The 12,575-nt window shown below is 53.4% G+C and overlaps 1 protein-coding gene across 10 annotated transcripts in view; it reads right to left on the reverse strand.

Moving 5' to 3' along the window:
* ABLIM3 (actin binding LIM protein family member 3) overlaps positions 1 to 12,575 on the reverse strand; it is a 102,267-nt gene that overhangs the window by 11,356 nt on the left and 78,336 nt on the right. Inside the window, exons 10-16 of one of the 10 annotated variants that reach the window (XM_036239680.1) lie at positions 11,617 to 11,688; positions 7,487 to 7,642; positions 5,942 to 5,971; positions 5,317 to 5,446; positions 4,529 to 4,627; positions 3,147 to 3,194; positions 1,293 to 1,427 (exon numbers count right to left, since the gene is read on the reverse strand). In XM_036239680.1, coding sequence (XP_036095573.1) covers positions 1,293 to 1,427; positions 3,147 to 3,194; positions 4,529 to 4,627; positions 5,317 to 5,446; positions 5,942 to 5,971; positions 7,487 to 7,642; positions 11,617 to 11,688 — 670 coding nt within the window. The remainder of the gene's footprint in view (positions 1 to 1,292; positions 1,428 to 3,146; positions 3,195 to 4,528; positions 4,628 to 5,316; positions 5,447 to 5,941; positions 5,972 to 7,486; positions 7,643 to 11,616; positions 11,689 to 12,575) is intronic. The other 9 variants (XM_036239682.1, XM_036239681.1, XM_036239683.1 and 6 more) reach the window with 9 other exon arrangements.

Consider the following 12,575-nt stretch of genomic DNA (forward strand, 5'->3'; position numbering starts at 1 on the left):
GTGCCACAGCTCTGTCACCTGACCCAGGAAACCCCTAATTTGGTCTAAGCCATCTTGGGTTGGTTTTTATTTTTTTGCTTGTTCGTATTTTTGTGATTGAAACAGTTTCATCCAAGATTCCTCCCCCCACCCCCCCGCCCCACACCTGCTGGCTGTGGTTTTTCCTGCTGGTACAGCCTCTGAACACTTATCTCTTACGGACACTGATCACTGTCCGCTTTGGGTTGTACTTGTGTCTCATCTCCTTTCTTCTTTTTTTTTTTTAATCCTCACCCGAGGACATTTTTCCATTTTTTGTTCAGATAGAGCGGGAGGGAGAGAGAGGAAGAGAGAGAGAGAAACATCGACGTGAAGGGACACATCGAGTGGCTGCCACCCGCACGACCAACCAGGGCCGGGGACAAACTGCAACCGAGGTACGTGCCCTTAGCGGGAACCGAACCCGGGTCTCTCTGGACCGCAGGCCGACGCTCCAACCGCTGAGCCAAACCGGCCAGGGCTCATCTCCTTTCTAAATGGAGACTTCTTTGCGGGTGGGGAAGGGGGTCATCTCGGCTCCTCAGAGTCTTTGCTTAGAACGGCCATTCAATTAATAAAGGCGTGTATTGAATCAAAATGGCACTTGATGAAATTTTCCTTCCCGTACTTGAAAGAAAAAGCTTGGGATGCCAGGCTGGTTGGGGCCACACCTTAAGGACCACTGAGACCCTTTGCCAGGACCCTTCCATCTGCCCGCATCCTCTTTTCTCAATCCTCCAAACGGCTTTGCACCCTGCAGCCAGTGGCCTCTTACAAACAGATCTGATCATGTTGGCACTCTTCATGGCTTCCTACGTGTCGGATAAAGCAACACCCACAAGGCCAGGCGGGTCTGGGCCCTCATCCTCCCCCGCCCCACTCTGAGCTCCAGGTGAGGCTGACAGCTTGGGTCTTTGCAGATGTGTTTCTACACTGTTGGCTTGCGTCCTCTTACCCTTCTAGCAGCAGAGCCTCTGCACCCGAGGAGCTTTTGTCACTCCTCCAGGCTGGGCAGCACGCCCCTGTCATCAGCTCGCTTACCTCTGTGCATTACCTCCCCTTTCAGTTAGGAACTGTGTCTTCTCCACAGGGGCAAGGACATGGTCCAGTTTGCTCCCCGGTGCCTCCCTAGGGCCCATGGCTGGCTCTCAGTACATGTTTGCTGAACGAGTAAATAAAGGACCATGTGAAGGAGTGGGTGACTATCTTGACTCCCTATGTCCCTGGTCTAGGTGACAGGGCTCCGGCCGTGGCTCCCCTGAGGGGCACACTACCTTTGGGGGACCCATGGTAGGTCCAATACTCAGACTCTGAAGCATAATAGGGGTCTGGCGAGTAGGCTGGACTGTACTTGGAGGCCTGACTGATGTCTTCACTTGTTTTGCTCTTGGTTGCTGTTGACAGATCACCTGTAAAAGACCCAGACAGAGCGCTTCAGGGAGGCAGAGTGTTCTAGACCAGTACCGTGCCTCCCATGTCTCAGCCAGGCTCTAGCCCAGGGGAGTGAGGCCGTTTGGAAGCCAGGATCTGGGACATGGAGCTAGAAAAGCATTGGGGCCTAGGCCCACATTTGGCAGTTGTGAATCTGAACGCCAGAGAGGGGAAGGTGCTGGCTCAGGGCCACACAGCAAGTTAGACCAGACTGGATCAGACCCCTGGCTCAGGGCTCCCTCCACCACATTTCGTGGACTCTCAGTTGCGCTCCTAAGTGAACACTGAGGCCGTGGCTCCTCCAGGTAAGAGTAGACATGTCCCAGGGAGCCCTCGCCTTACCTTCCTTACCTCTACAAGCCAGCCTTGTGGATCGAAACACCTCCAGGGTGCGTGTTGAGTCAGGTCAACCTTCTCACCCTGAAATGCCAAGTCCTTCTTGGGAGATTATCTGACCCAAAGGAAGGAGCACTGGACAGGGAGTCAGCACCGCTATGTTCTGCTCCCAGCTCTGCCTTAACTCAGTTTTAGCACTGGGCAAATCCTTCCCCTCTCTGCCTCAGTTTCCTTATCAGTGAGCATCAGAATTGGCCTGTGGGCTCAGGTGTCATCCAGCTTCAATCTTCCATGTGAATTCTGCAGCATGGGGTGACCATCAAACCTATGGTGCCTGGGCACAAAACCTTCCGGGGGAGTGACTTTAGCATGTCCCAAAGACCGGCAGGAGGCTGACTAGGGCGGGGATAGGGCTGGGGAAATGGGCCCCTCCCAGCAGCACTCGCTCAGAAAGTATTCACTTCTCTTTGATGTGGGTCCCACCCCAGCCCATCTCCTCCTTATCCGCACCGTCCACCTCCACCCCGTGCCCTGCTTTGGTGCTGCCTCTCCGAGTCCTCTGCACACTCCCGTGCAGTCCTGAGGGGTTTGGGATCTGGGGGCCTTTTTTGGATATAAAGTCAGACTAACTTTGTCGGGGTTACTTTGACAATGCCTGTCTGTGGCCACTTAGGGCACATGGTATGTCCTCTGCAGCAATGCACAGACGTGCATGTGCTCCCAGAAGCCCCTGGACCCCGGCCTAGCCCCCTCCCAAATGGAGGACATTTATCTAAATCGTCAGGTCTTAAGTGCCCAGAGCCACTATTTATATTGTGCCACCCCTCCACCAGCTCAGGGAGTTCAGATCCTGGCACAGGTCTACCTCTGCCGGCTCCATGCTCTACCAACTCTGTTATCCAACTAGACCCACAGGCACATGAGGGTGACAGGGTGCCAGCTGGGCCTCCACATCCTCAACTAAGAGATGTGCTTATTCCACAGAGGCTCATTAGTGCTTCTGCAGGGACCAGCAGGTCTCTGATGGCTGACTGAGTGTCAGTGCCCTGGGAACGCCTCTCAGGGGTGTGCTGGCAAGGGTTACTCTGACCACGGAACTCAGGACACCAGACAGCAGGGAAGGGGACTGGGGAGATGGTGGCAAAGGACTTAGGGGATATGAGGCCTTCCTTGCTCTTTTAAAAATGTCACCAAACTCTTCTCCAGTGTCACCTGGAGTGATTGGGGGAGGGCAGTCAGGAAGAAGGACGAGGTGCAGCCTTGCATGTATCCCTCCTGGTGACCCATGCAGAACCATCTGCACAGATGTTCCCTGCCCCACATCCCTTGCCTGGCCATGCCCGCTCTGCCTCTGGCCATACCATGCCGTTTGTAGATCGGGGGTTTCCGGTAGATGTTACTTTCTCCAGCTGCCAGACAGACCCAGAAGGGACAGAAGGGAGGAGAGAGAGAGAGCAAGACAGAGAAGACAGCAGTTGGTCAGTTGATCTCAGAAGAGAAAGATGGTCCATAAGTTTTCCCAAGGTCCACCATCTTTTCCCTGGTGGACTTCCTCTTCCAAAGCTAAACTTCCAACCTCGTACCATAGGTTTCCAAGAAAGGTGAGGGGAGAGGAATGCATGGGTTCCAATGGTGCTGAGGAGAGGACTCGGGGCTTGAATGGTGGGCATGCAGGCAATAGGTGGGCACGTGCTCAGCAGGACCCCATGCAGGAAGGTGTCCACCGCCTCCACCCAGCAGCCACGCCTCATGCCATGTGGAAGTGCCCGGGGTGCTGCAGCCATGGTTCAGCGCCATCTCCCTCCCGCCTTCCCAAACCCAGACTGGATGGGACCTTCCTGGGGCAGGTGAGAAAGGTGTAGATGAAACAGCAGGACGAGCTCCCGGGGAAAAGTGCGTGGGGAGTGAAAACCTGAGCTCAGAGTTGGGAGACCAGCCTAGGCTTGGCTCTGCTGGAACTCAGGGTGAGATCCTGTCCAGATCACACCTACAGGGTCACTATCGCTGCCCCTCATGCTCACCACCTCTAGCCAGCCAGGCCCACTGCCAGTCAGTGTCCCAGGGCCTTTGTGCAGGCTGTTTGCTCTGCCAGGGTGTTTTCCCCTGGGGTTTTCACAAAGATGATTCCTTCTCATCTTTTGGCTTTAATGTCACCACCTCCAAGAAGCCCTTCCTGACCACCTCACCTAGCCCAATCTCCCCCACCCTCAGTCACTCTATCACATACCCTATTTTATTATGTTTATAGCACCTACCATTACCTGAATTTATCCTTTTACTTATTTGTTTTCTCATTTGTGCTCTCTCTTTACCCATTGGAAGGCAGGCCCTGGGCTGGTTTAAGCACGTTTGCAACCGCAGGGTCTAGAACAGTGCCTGGCTGTACCGAAGGAATAACCGAGGCTCAGAGCCGCTAAGTGACTGGCCTAAGGTCACCAGCTTATATATAAGCAGCAGGATTGAGATTTAATCCCAAGGGCTGCGATGCCAAAGCCCCTGACTTCCAGCCTGGCTACTGCTGCCGTCACGGCCCCCAGGGGCACTGCCCTGGCTTCTCCCTGGCAGTCCCCACCACGACTGATTCCCTCAAGGGAGTGGGTGTATCGGGGCTGGAGGACGGGTCAGTTTGGGTGACTGGTTGGGGAGGGTCCCCGGGAACCGGCTTCTCCTCGGTGCCGGTGCAGGGTGCCCGGCGACCCCATGAACATGCATCGACGCCGGGAATCCCGGGCCGGAAGCCTACCTGGGATGTGAAAGTGCTTGGGAGCCTGGTAAGAGGTTGGAGTGGAGGACCTCACATCTAACTGGCTATGGTATGGAGAGCTCCGGCCACTCTCGGGCCCTGGAGCACGCAGGCAGTGGTCCCCAGAGAGAACAGAGGCGGAGAAAACGGGCGTCAGCGCGGCGGCAGCGAAGGCGGCAGTGGGGTGATGGCAGCAGGGCGGAGGGAGGCGGCTGTGGCCCATGCACTGTCTGCAGAAACAGGCTTGGCCCTCTCTCTTGCGTCACCCCAAAGTCAGGTTTTGTGGGTTATGAGAATCCATGCCACCAAGCTTTAGGAAGGCATTTTCACCCCGCCCTCTCCACCTTCCCCCTCCCTTGACTGCTCTGCTGGCTTCGCCCCTAACCTGGGCTGGCCGTGGACAGCCTGACTGGCCTGGGTGGGGCGGGGCTGCTGGGGGAAGGCCAGGCCCCTGCCCATTTCCGGTCTCCTGGTTCTAGCCTCTGGGTGGGCAGGCCTAGGGACGAGGATTAACGTGTCTTCTGCCGGCTGGGGCCTTTGGGCTGCCTGCCCCTCCCCTCTCCGAGCAGCTCCCACCCCCTCTCCCTCGGCTTCTCGTCCTCTCCTGCCGAGGCCTCTGCAGGGACTCTGAGGCCCAGCCTGTCACCTGGGTGGCCACAGGCCTGCAGAGGCCTTGCTGCAACGGAGATCTCAGGGAAGCCCTGTTCTGTCTCTGCAGCTGGGGACATCAAGCCACTGTGTTGTCCCCCTGGCTCTTCCTGTCCCTTTGGGGGCCTCCCCTTCCTTACCGGAGCGGTAGTAATGGTGAGGCGAGCGGGAGAAGGTGGGGGACATGCCCTGCCGGCTGTAGGTGGGGGAATCGATGTACCCCGGGCTGGAGGCCCGTCTCTGCCGGAGGTCCAGGCTCTCGTAGATGTCCTGCGGAGGAAGTGGGGCTGTGAGCACGGCCAGCAGCCTCCCCAAGGGCCTGGTAGGCAGGTGGGGCAGTGACAGGGCGTCAGGGATTTGGGGGCTGGAACAGGGTGCTGTCCTCCTGAACACAGACACCCCTCCCTGGGTTACACGCACAGCCCAAGGAAGGGTGCAGAGAAGTTTCAGGGCCTTCACCCACCACTCAAACCCTTGAATGGAACCTGGGGGTCAGGTCCCTGGAACCCTGGTCAAGGATCACAGAAGCATCCGGGGTGGGGGGTCATCTCTAGGTAGAAAGGGTACCTCAGGTTTGCCCCCAGTCATTTCTACCTTTTATGCCACCGCCACTTCCTCCAGGTTGTGCTCCTATCTCCCTATCACTGCCCTGGTTGGGACAAGGGCTTAGGTCCCTTGGGGGCTGGGGAGGCGGAAATCAGGGGTCTAGTTGGTCAGCGTAAAGAAACACAATTATACAAAAGGTCCCCAAACTAGCTTCATTACCTGGGAGTAGGGAGACAACGTTCCCAGCGACTTAGAAGCGAGAGTTTGAAGGCAGTCATGGAAGGAGAGAGAACAGGGCGGGAGAGAGGGACAGAGCAGTTCAGTGGTTCAGCAAGGAGACGGCCTCCGCTGCTCCTCGGCCTCCCCGTGCCGGTAACACCCCCACTCAGAGCTCAGGGAAGCCGCGGTGCCGACAGGTGGGAGCAAACCTTCCGTCGTGCCCTCCTGCAAGTGGGAAGCCCGAGGCCCAGAGAGGGGACGGATGGCTCGGGCCTCAAGGAGGGAGTGGCAGGGTGTCCACCTGACCCGGCGTCTCCACTGCCAGCTCAGAGTCATCTCATGACCCCTTCTTGACCCTTCACTAGCTCGTGGCTCCTCTGTGGTTCATCAGGACAGTGCCCAGCGTAGGGGAGCCAAAGGGAGGCCGAGCAAGGGCCAGGCTGGTGCCATCAACAGGGGGCTTGGGCAAGCTGGGGACGGAACGTCCCACCTACGGAGAGGGCTGCTCAGCCCAGCACATCGGGGCCAGGCTCGGGTGTCTGCCCAACATTGACACAGTTTCTTCAGTTTGCAAGACATGTCAGAAAGGCAAATTCTTATATGAAATGTGCCAATGTTTAAATATTGGAAATTGATTTACATTTTTAAAAGATACTTTGTGAGTGAAACAAAACAAATTTTAGGGCTGGCTGTGGCTTGTGGGCCCTAGTGTGCCATCTCTGCGCTCAGGAGAATCAGCCTCTGCCAAACACTTGGTCCCCTTTTCCTGGTCCATTGTAGGGGCCAGAACTCTCCAACCAAAGGGAAGCCAATCCCTTTAGAGAGGAAGGGGACAGTGGTGGAACACACACAAGAGGCTGGGTCTGTGGCCCCCAGGCCAGGGGTCCTTCTGCTCCACATGACCTCAGCTCAGGAGTGCGGGATGGAGTTAGACGTCTCCGGGGATATCGGCTGCCAGGACCTCCCGGGCAGTGACCACCCTGCTTTCTCCAGAGAACACTTTCTCTCATCCAAGAACCACTTAATTATTTCAAAAGCCATCGGATGCTGAGTTTTTATGAATTCCTCTCTTGCTCTGAGCACAGGGACATAAGGCCAGGTACAAAAACTAGAGAACCTACTAACCAGGGATTATAAACCCAAATGGCCATTGAGCGCGGCACGGGGTGAGAGCCATGGCCATGTATACAATTTCTCCACTCTAAGAAAACAATAGTGCAAGCGATAAGTAGTTACACGTTCTCGGCTTCAGTGTTGGGGTTCTCAGGGAGTGGTGGAAGCCCATGTTCCGTCTATAGCAGGGCACGGTTCCCCATCTCTAGATGGTGGAAATACTGGTGTGGTGTCGCCAGCTCTAATTCTTCAAGTCAAGTCAGATTTTTGGATGAAATCACCGGATTTTAAAATGTCGACTGTAAATTCCCGTTTAAAGGAGTCTTGGGGCCAACACTGTGGAGGTCAAAGTGTCTGTGATGGAGGTTGTCGGGGACCCCATGGGCCCTCCTCTCCTCCAACAGCCCCGGAGAGAGGGGCAAGATGCCATACCTCTCCATAGCTACATCTCTCCAGCATCTCATCAGACGTGTATCTGGAATGAGGCTCGTAGGAAATGAGGTCAGGGCGTTGTACCTCGTAGATGGACTTAACCTTGGGGAGAGCTGCCAGGTCTTTGTAATTAAGAATCTCATTATCCACTTTAGCCTGGGGAAGAAGGAAACGGACAGGAAAGAAGCAGAAAGGTAAGAGGGGAAGGAGAGAGGCACAGGGAGAACGAGCTTCTCCAGTTTCCGCTACAAACACAGCTTTAGGATGGAAGACTCACGGCATGTTAGAATGAGACAGGTCTCGGAGGCCATCCGTTCCAACAACCCTGATTGCGCACGTACGATGTGCGAGGAGTTACAGGAGTTACCTCCTCCAGAGGTCATGATGGCAGTATTATTCCTGTTCTCCAGATAAGGAAACTGTGGGGTCAGAAGGCAGGGTGCTGACCGCCTTCTGACCCCAGAGTGAAGACGCCTCATTCACAGCATCTTTGAAGTGATGAGGATGGTAAAGACAGAAATAATCATGATAGGAAACATTAGCTGACATTTGGTGAGCACTTAGTATGAGCTTAGACACTGTTCTAAATCCGCTGTATGGATTAACTCACAACTCTAACAGTAGGTACTAATATTATCCACACTTCTGAATGAGGAAACAGGCACAAACAAATCAATGAACGTGCCCAAGATCACACAGCTAATAAGCAGCAAAACCAGAATTCAAACCCGGCCAGTCTCTGCCGAGAGCCTGCCCTCTCCAGGCCTCTCCCAGTTCCCCAGGGCAGGCGTAGGAGTTCCCCAGGGCGGGGCGTCCGCTGCTTACAGCCGGCAAAGGGCTGCATCAGGAAGTGCTCCTGGCGTCGAACTGAACCGAGCCTCTAGCGACTCCCTGCCTTGGCCTGAGTTTGGTTCTCTAGAACCGCACGGATGAGGAGAGAGCTTCCCCTTGATGGGACAGCCCATGTCTTGTGGTCCTGCAGCCACATTCTTTCTGTGTCTGCGTTGTCCAGCGGTTCCTTCTGTGACCAGGTTTCTGCTGTGGTTGCCAGGGTCTGTCCCCCCCATACATAGTGTGGCTTGCAGGGTCTTGAGTGAGGCAAATTAAGAAAGGCCACTAGCCAGGGAATCCAAGGACACTGTATTATACTCATAAGCTCTCCCAATGCCTTGGGGACCGGGTAAGTCTCAGGGCCAAGACTACCGCAGAGAGAGCAACTTTCATAGAGATCTTAGAAGCGTTGGTATTTTAAACACTTCCCGAGGCCCCTGCACTGTTCCATCCTGTGCCATCCCACGGCTGCTTGGGCACTGCGCTATTCATTTCCCTTTGCCCCCAGACCCACCGTCCACTCCGCCTTGCCCTGATCTGGGCTTCGAGGGCCCATGGACTGTCTCACAGGCTCCCTGTCTTTCCACTGGGTTTGGCCAAAGGGGGCACCTGCCGAGTGGGAGGTGGGGGAATAGGCTGTGCCCTCATCCCCTGGCACCTGCCCTGCCCGGCCGTCGCGGGCACGTCCTGTCTGGGACTGCTCTTCCATAGCTCCAGCTCTTAGCGTCCTTTTCTTTCAGGCCCAGGGTGGTGACTAGGTCCTGCTCTCGTCATCCCGGGATGCTACGTGGTCCCCTCACCCTGCCCACACGTCTGCAAGAGCTCCCTTCACAACACTCGTCTCATCGAAACCCTTCGAGGTGTGCCGCCTCATTTCTGCCAGACCCTGCCTGTCTCAGACATCTGCCTCTCTGCCAGTTTGGGGGCGTGTGGGTAAAGGGAACCTTATTTGGGGAGTCTGCTTGTGAAGTAGCTGCCGCCTTTCACTCTGAGATGTTAGACCTTGACCTTGAGCGCTCTTGGCATCTTGTCAACTTATTTCAACCCATCAGTATTCATCTCAGCACTTTACTCTAAACCTCAGAAACACTACATTTATATTTCTTCCTATAGCTGCCTTGTTCGCAGGTTATAAGTGAGTTTATAGTGATTGGACAGAGGCACCCTAACCTAATTAGCCAGGAAGGAAGAGGGTGTGTGGAGCTGGTCCAAGTCAAGTCTCCTGGAGGTGATTGTAGTCAGGGGGCTGGAGCAAAGCGTGGAAGAACCTGTCCCCTCCAGGCACACTAATGATTCTATTTTAATACCAAACCTCAGCATTTATGAAAATTAAACCAATACTCTCTCTATCTTTCTGCCTGTTACTGCCTGTCCCAAAAGTGGCTGGATGGCTTCGTCCCTGAATTTGGGAGCCATGTTTGGAGTCTGACTTAAAACGTGGCTCCCTGCAGGTGTGCAGTCATTCCCCAGAGTAGCTGAAGGGGAGAGTAGGAGAATGGAGAAAGGGAGACATGCCCACGCGGGGATGTGGGGGTACCTGATCTCAGCGTAGAAGCCCGCAGCTGGAGGGTGCAATGGCAGGTGTCCCCAATGGCTGTTGCTCATCTGTAGTCGAGCTGCATCTCACAGGAGCAACTCTATGAGCTACGCTGCAGGCCTCCAGGTGAATGTCACCAGGGCCTCGCTTATTTCACAACGTTAGCAGGGCTCCTCAGCACAGGGGGACCAGCCAGGGAGTAGCGGCCTTACAGTGCAGCTCTGTGTATCCGGAGCTCGCATACCTCGGTAACTCTCTTCTGGAGACAGCCCCACTTTGGTCGATAACTGTCTCACGGTGTAGGCCCTGACACTTAGCTCATCAATCCTGCTGGATTCTGGCCCATTCATAGCAGCAGGGGGACAATCATCTCTCTTGTCTGGACAGGAACCGTCAATGGGTATGGTCTGTGATCAAAGTCGCCTGTCTTTTGTGGGAGCCACAGGGCAGTATTGACCCATATTGAAGTTGCAGTCAATGATTGCTCTTACATCTTTTTCCCCATTTGAACAGAGGAAGAAAGGACAGGAAACAGTCCCATCAGTGGGTATTACCAGTGATCAAGGAGGAGACTGGGTGTGGATTTGGAGTAAAACAGTGATCGGGCATGACGGGCAGGGCCCATCCAGGGCTGGCAGGTCTCTAGAGCTTCTTATTAGGGTTTCCTGCTCTAGACCCCTCCTCCTATTTCTGTTTCTTGGCTCCTTTGACTTGAAGGCTAAAAGAGTCTGGAGTCAGCCAGACTGAGGTTTGCTTCCTGTCAGTATCCTCAGCTCGTTGTGACCCTCTCTGGCTCTACCTCCCCCACCCCCTTTATTGTACTTCTGCTTATCTCTGACGTTTAAGCTTAAATGTTTCTTCCTCGGATTCTTCTTCCAACTGGTCCTGGACTGTCAGGCCCCTCTGTTCACCTGCGGCATCGTCAGAGAACTGTGCACCTTCTCTTCCCAGCACTTATCAGAACTGTAACTGGTTATCCACAAACTATGCACTCAGGGTCATTCATCAGGTCATCTCCCCAGCGCAGAGCACGTAGTGGAGTCGACACTCAGCACTGCATTTGTTGAATGAATGAATGAATGAATAAAAAAATGAATAAATTACTTATCCAAGGGACCTCTGAGGTCATCTAACTCAACTCTTGTCCTCTTTGCCACATCCCTGGCAATGATGAGTGTCTCTGTGTGATGCCTGTAGGGAGGGAAGCTCAGACACATGCACCAGGTGTGCTCCATCCCTGGACTTCTCACACGATTAGAAAGCTCTTCTTTGTGTTTGTAAATTCTTCACAGCTGTGTTTCCACATTCATATGGCTTCTTCCTCCTTTCTGCCTCTTTATCTCCACACTGACATCCCATCCAATACCCACTCTGAATAGTACTCGAATCCCAATGTTTCCTTTTACCCCTGTCTCAGTTAAGTAATGGGAGGGATGTGTACTGCCCTGGCTTCAGAGCCCGTCAAGGGCTCTTGCTGTCGCTGCACTTTATTCCCTTATGTTTCTACTGATCTCGATATTACCCCTGTAACTCTGTGTTTACTGAGCTGTGTGCTCCCCAAGAGAAGGGGTCATGTCCTGCCTGCCCCCCACTGCGTCCTCAGGACCTAGCACAGAGGCTAGCACATGACAGCCCAACTAGATAAGAGTGTATACCAGTTGGATGAAAACCTGACAGCTGTCTTTGACTGCCCTTAGACCCTCTTTAGATTCCAGGCTGGAGGATAAGAAAGTCCTTTCCGTGGCTGAGAAGCAATACATACGCAGATGACTCGGTTGGGTGACCCAATGCTAGATCCAGGCGGTGAGATGGAAGTTTCAGACGTCCGCCTGTGCTGTGGGAGAGACGAAGGCAGAAGCGGTGAGTCGCTGCTCCGCCAACTTGGTGGGAAGTGGGAGACGGGGTATCTGAATGCAGCTCTTTGGGGAACATTAGCAATACTATTAAAAGCACTCTCTGGCTATTTCTGTACTTCCTCTTTATTTTCTGCCTTTTATTTTTATTTTAAAAAATTAAATTGATATTAGAGAGAGAGAAGAAGGGGGAGAGAGAGAGAGAGAAACATTGATGTGAAGGAGAAACATCAATCTGTTGCCTCCCATAAGCATCCTGACTGGGGATTGAACCTGCAACCTAGGTATGTGCCCTGACTGAGAATTGAACTTGCAAACTCTTAGCATATGGGACGGCACGCCAACCACCTCAGCCACTTGGCCAGGGCTTTATTTTTGTCTTTTAAATAAATGTCTGACTGTGAATGAAATCAGAGATGCACAGGATTTCAGGCTATTGGACTAAATATAGATTTTTTTTTTAACATATTTGTAACTGGCCTTTTAGATTAGAAGTTAGTCATAAAACTTTTTATTTGGGGTGATTCCAGTCAATAATGTATTTACTTTAAAATGAATAAAATTGGTTAGTACTCATTCCTTAGTAGTTTGCTTATCAAAATATATAAGTAGGTTAAACTTTATGTAATTGCACAATATATTGATTGTTTATAGTATATCCACTGCAAATTGACCTCAGTCTAAGTGATACACTTAAAAATCTGTCTTGAAACAATGGCAATAATGGACTGACGGCTTCCTTAGCAGAACAACACTGTGTCAACCTCAGTGCACCTCAGAGAGTGGCAACGTGGTGCAGTTAAAAAGTAAACGGACTGGGAACCAAGGACCTCTAATGAACCACGTGATTTTAGGGATCTTGAATTCC

This window comes from Molossus molossus, unplaced genomic scaffold (genome assembly GCF_014108415.1).
Source record: "Molossus molossus isolate mMolMol1 unplaced genomic scaffold, mMolMol1.p scaffold_m16_p_4, whole genome shotgun sequence".
Taxonomy (NCBI): domain Eukaryota; kingdom Metazoa; phylum Chordata; class Mammalia; order Chiroptera; family Molossidae; genus Molossus; species Molossus molossus.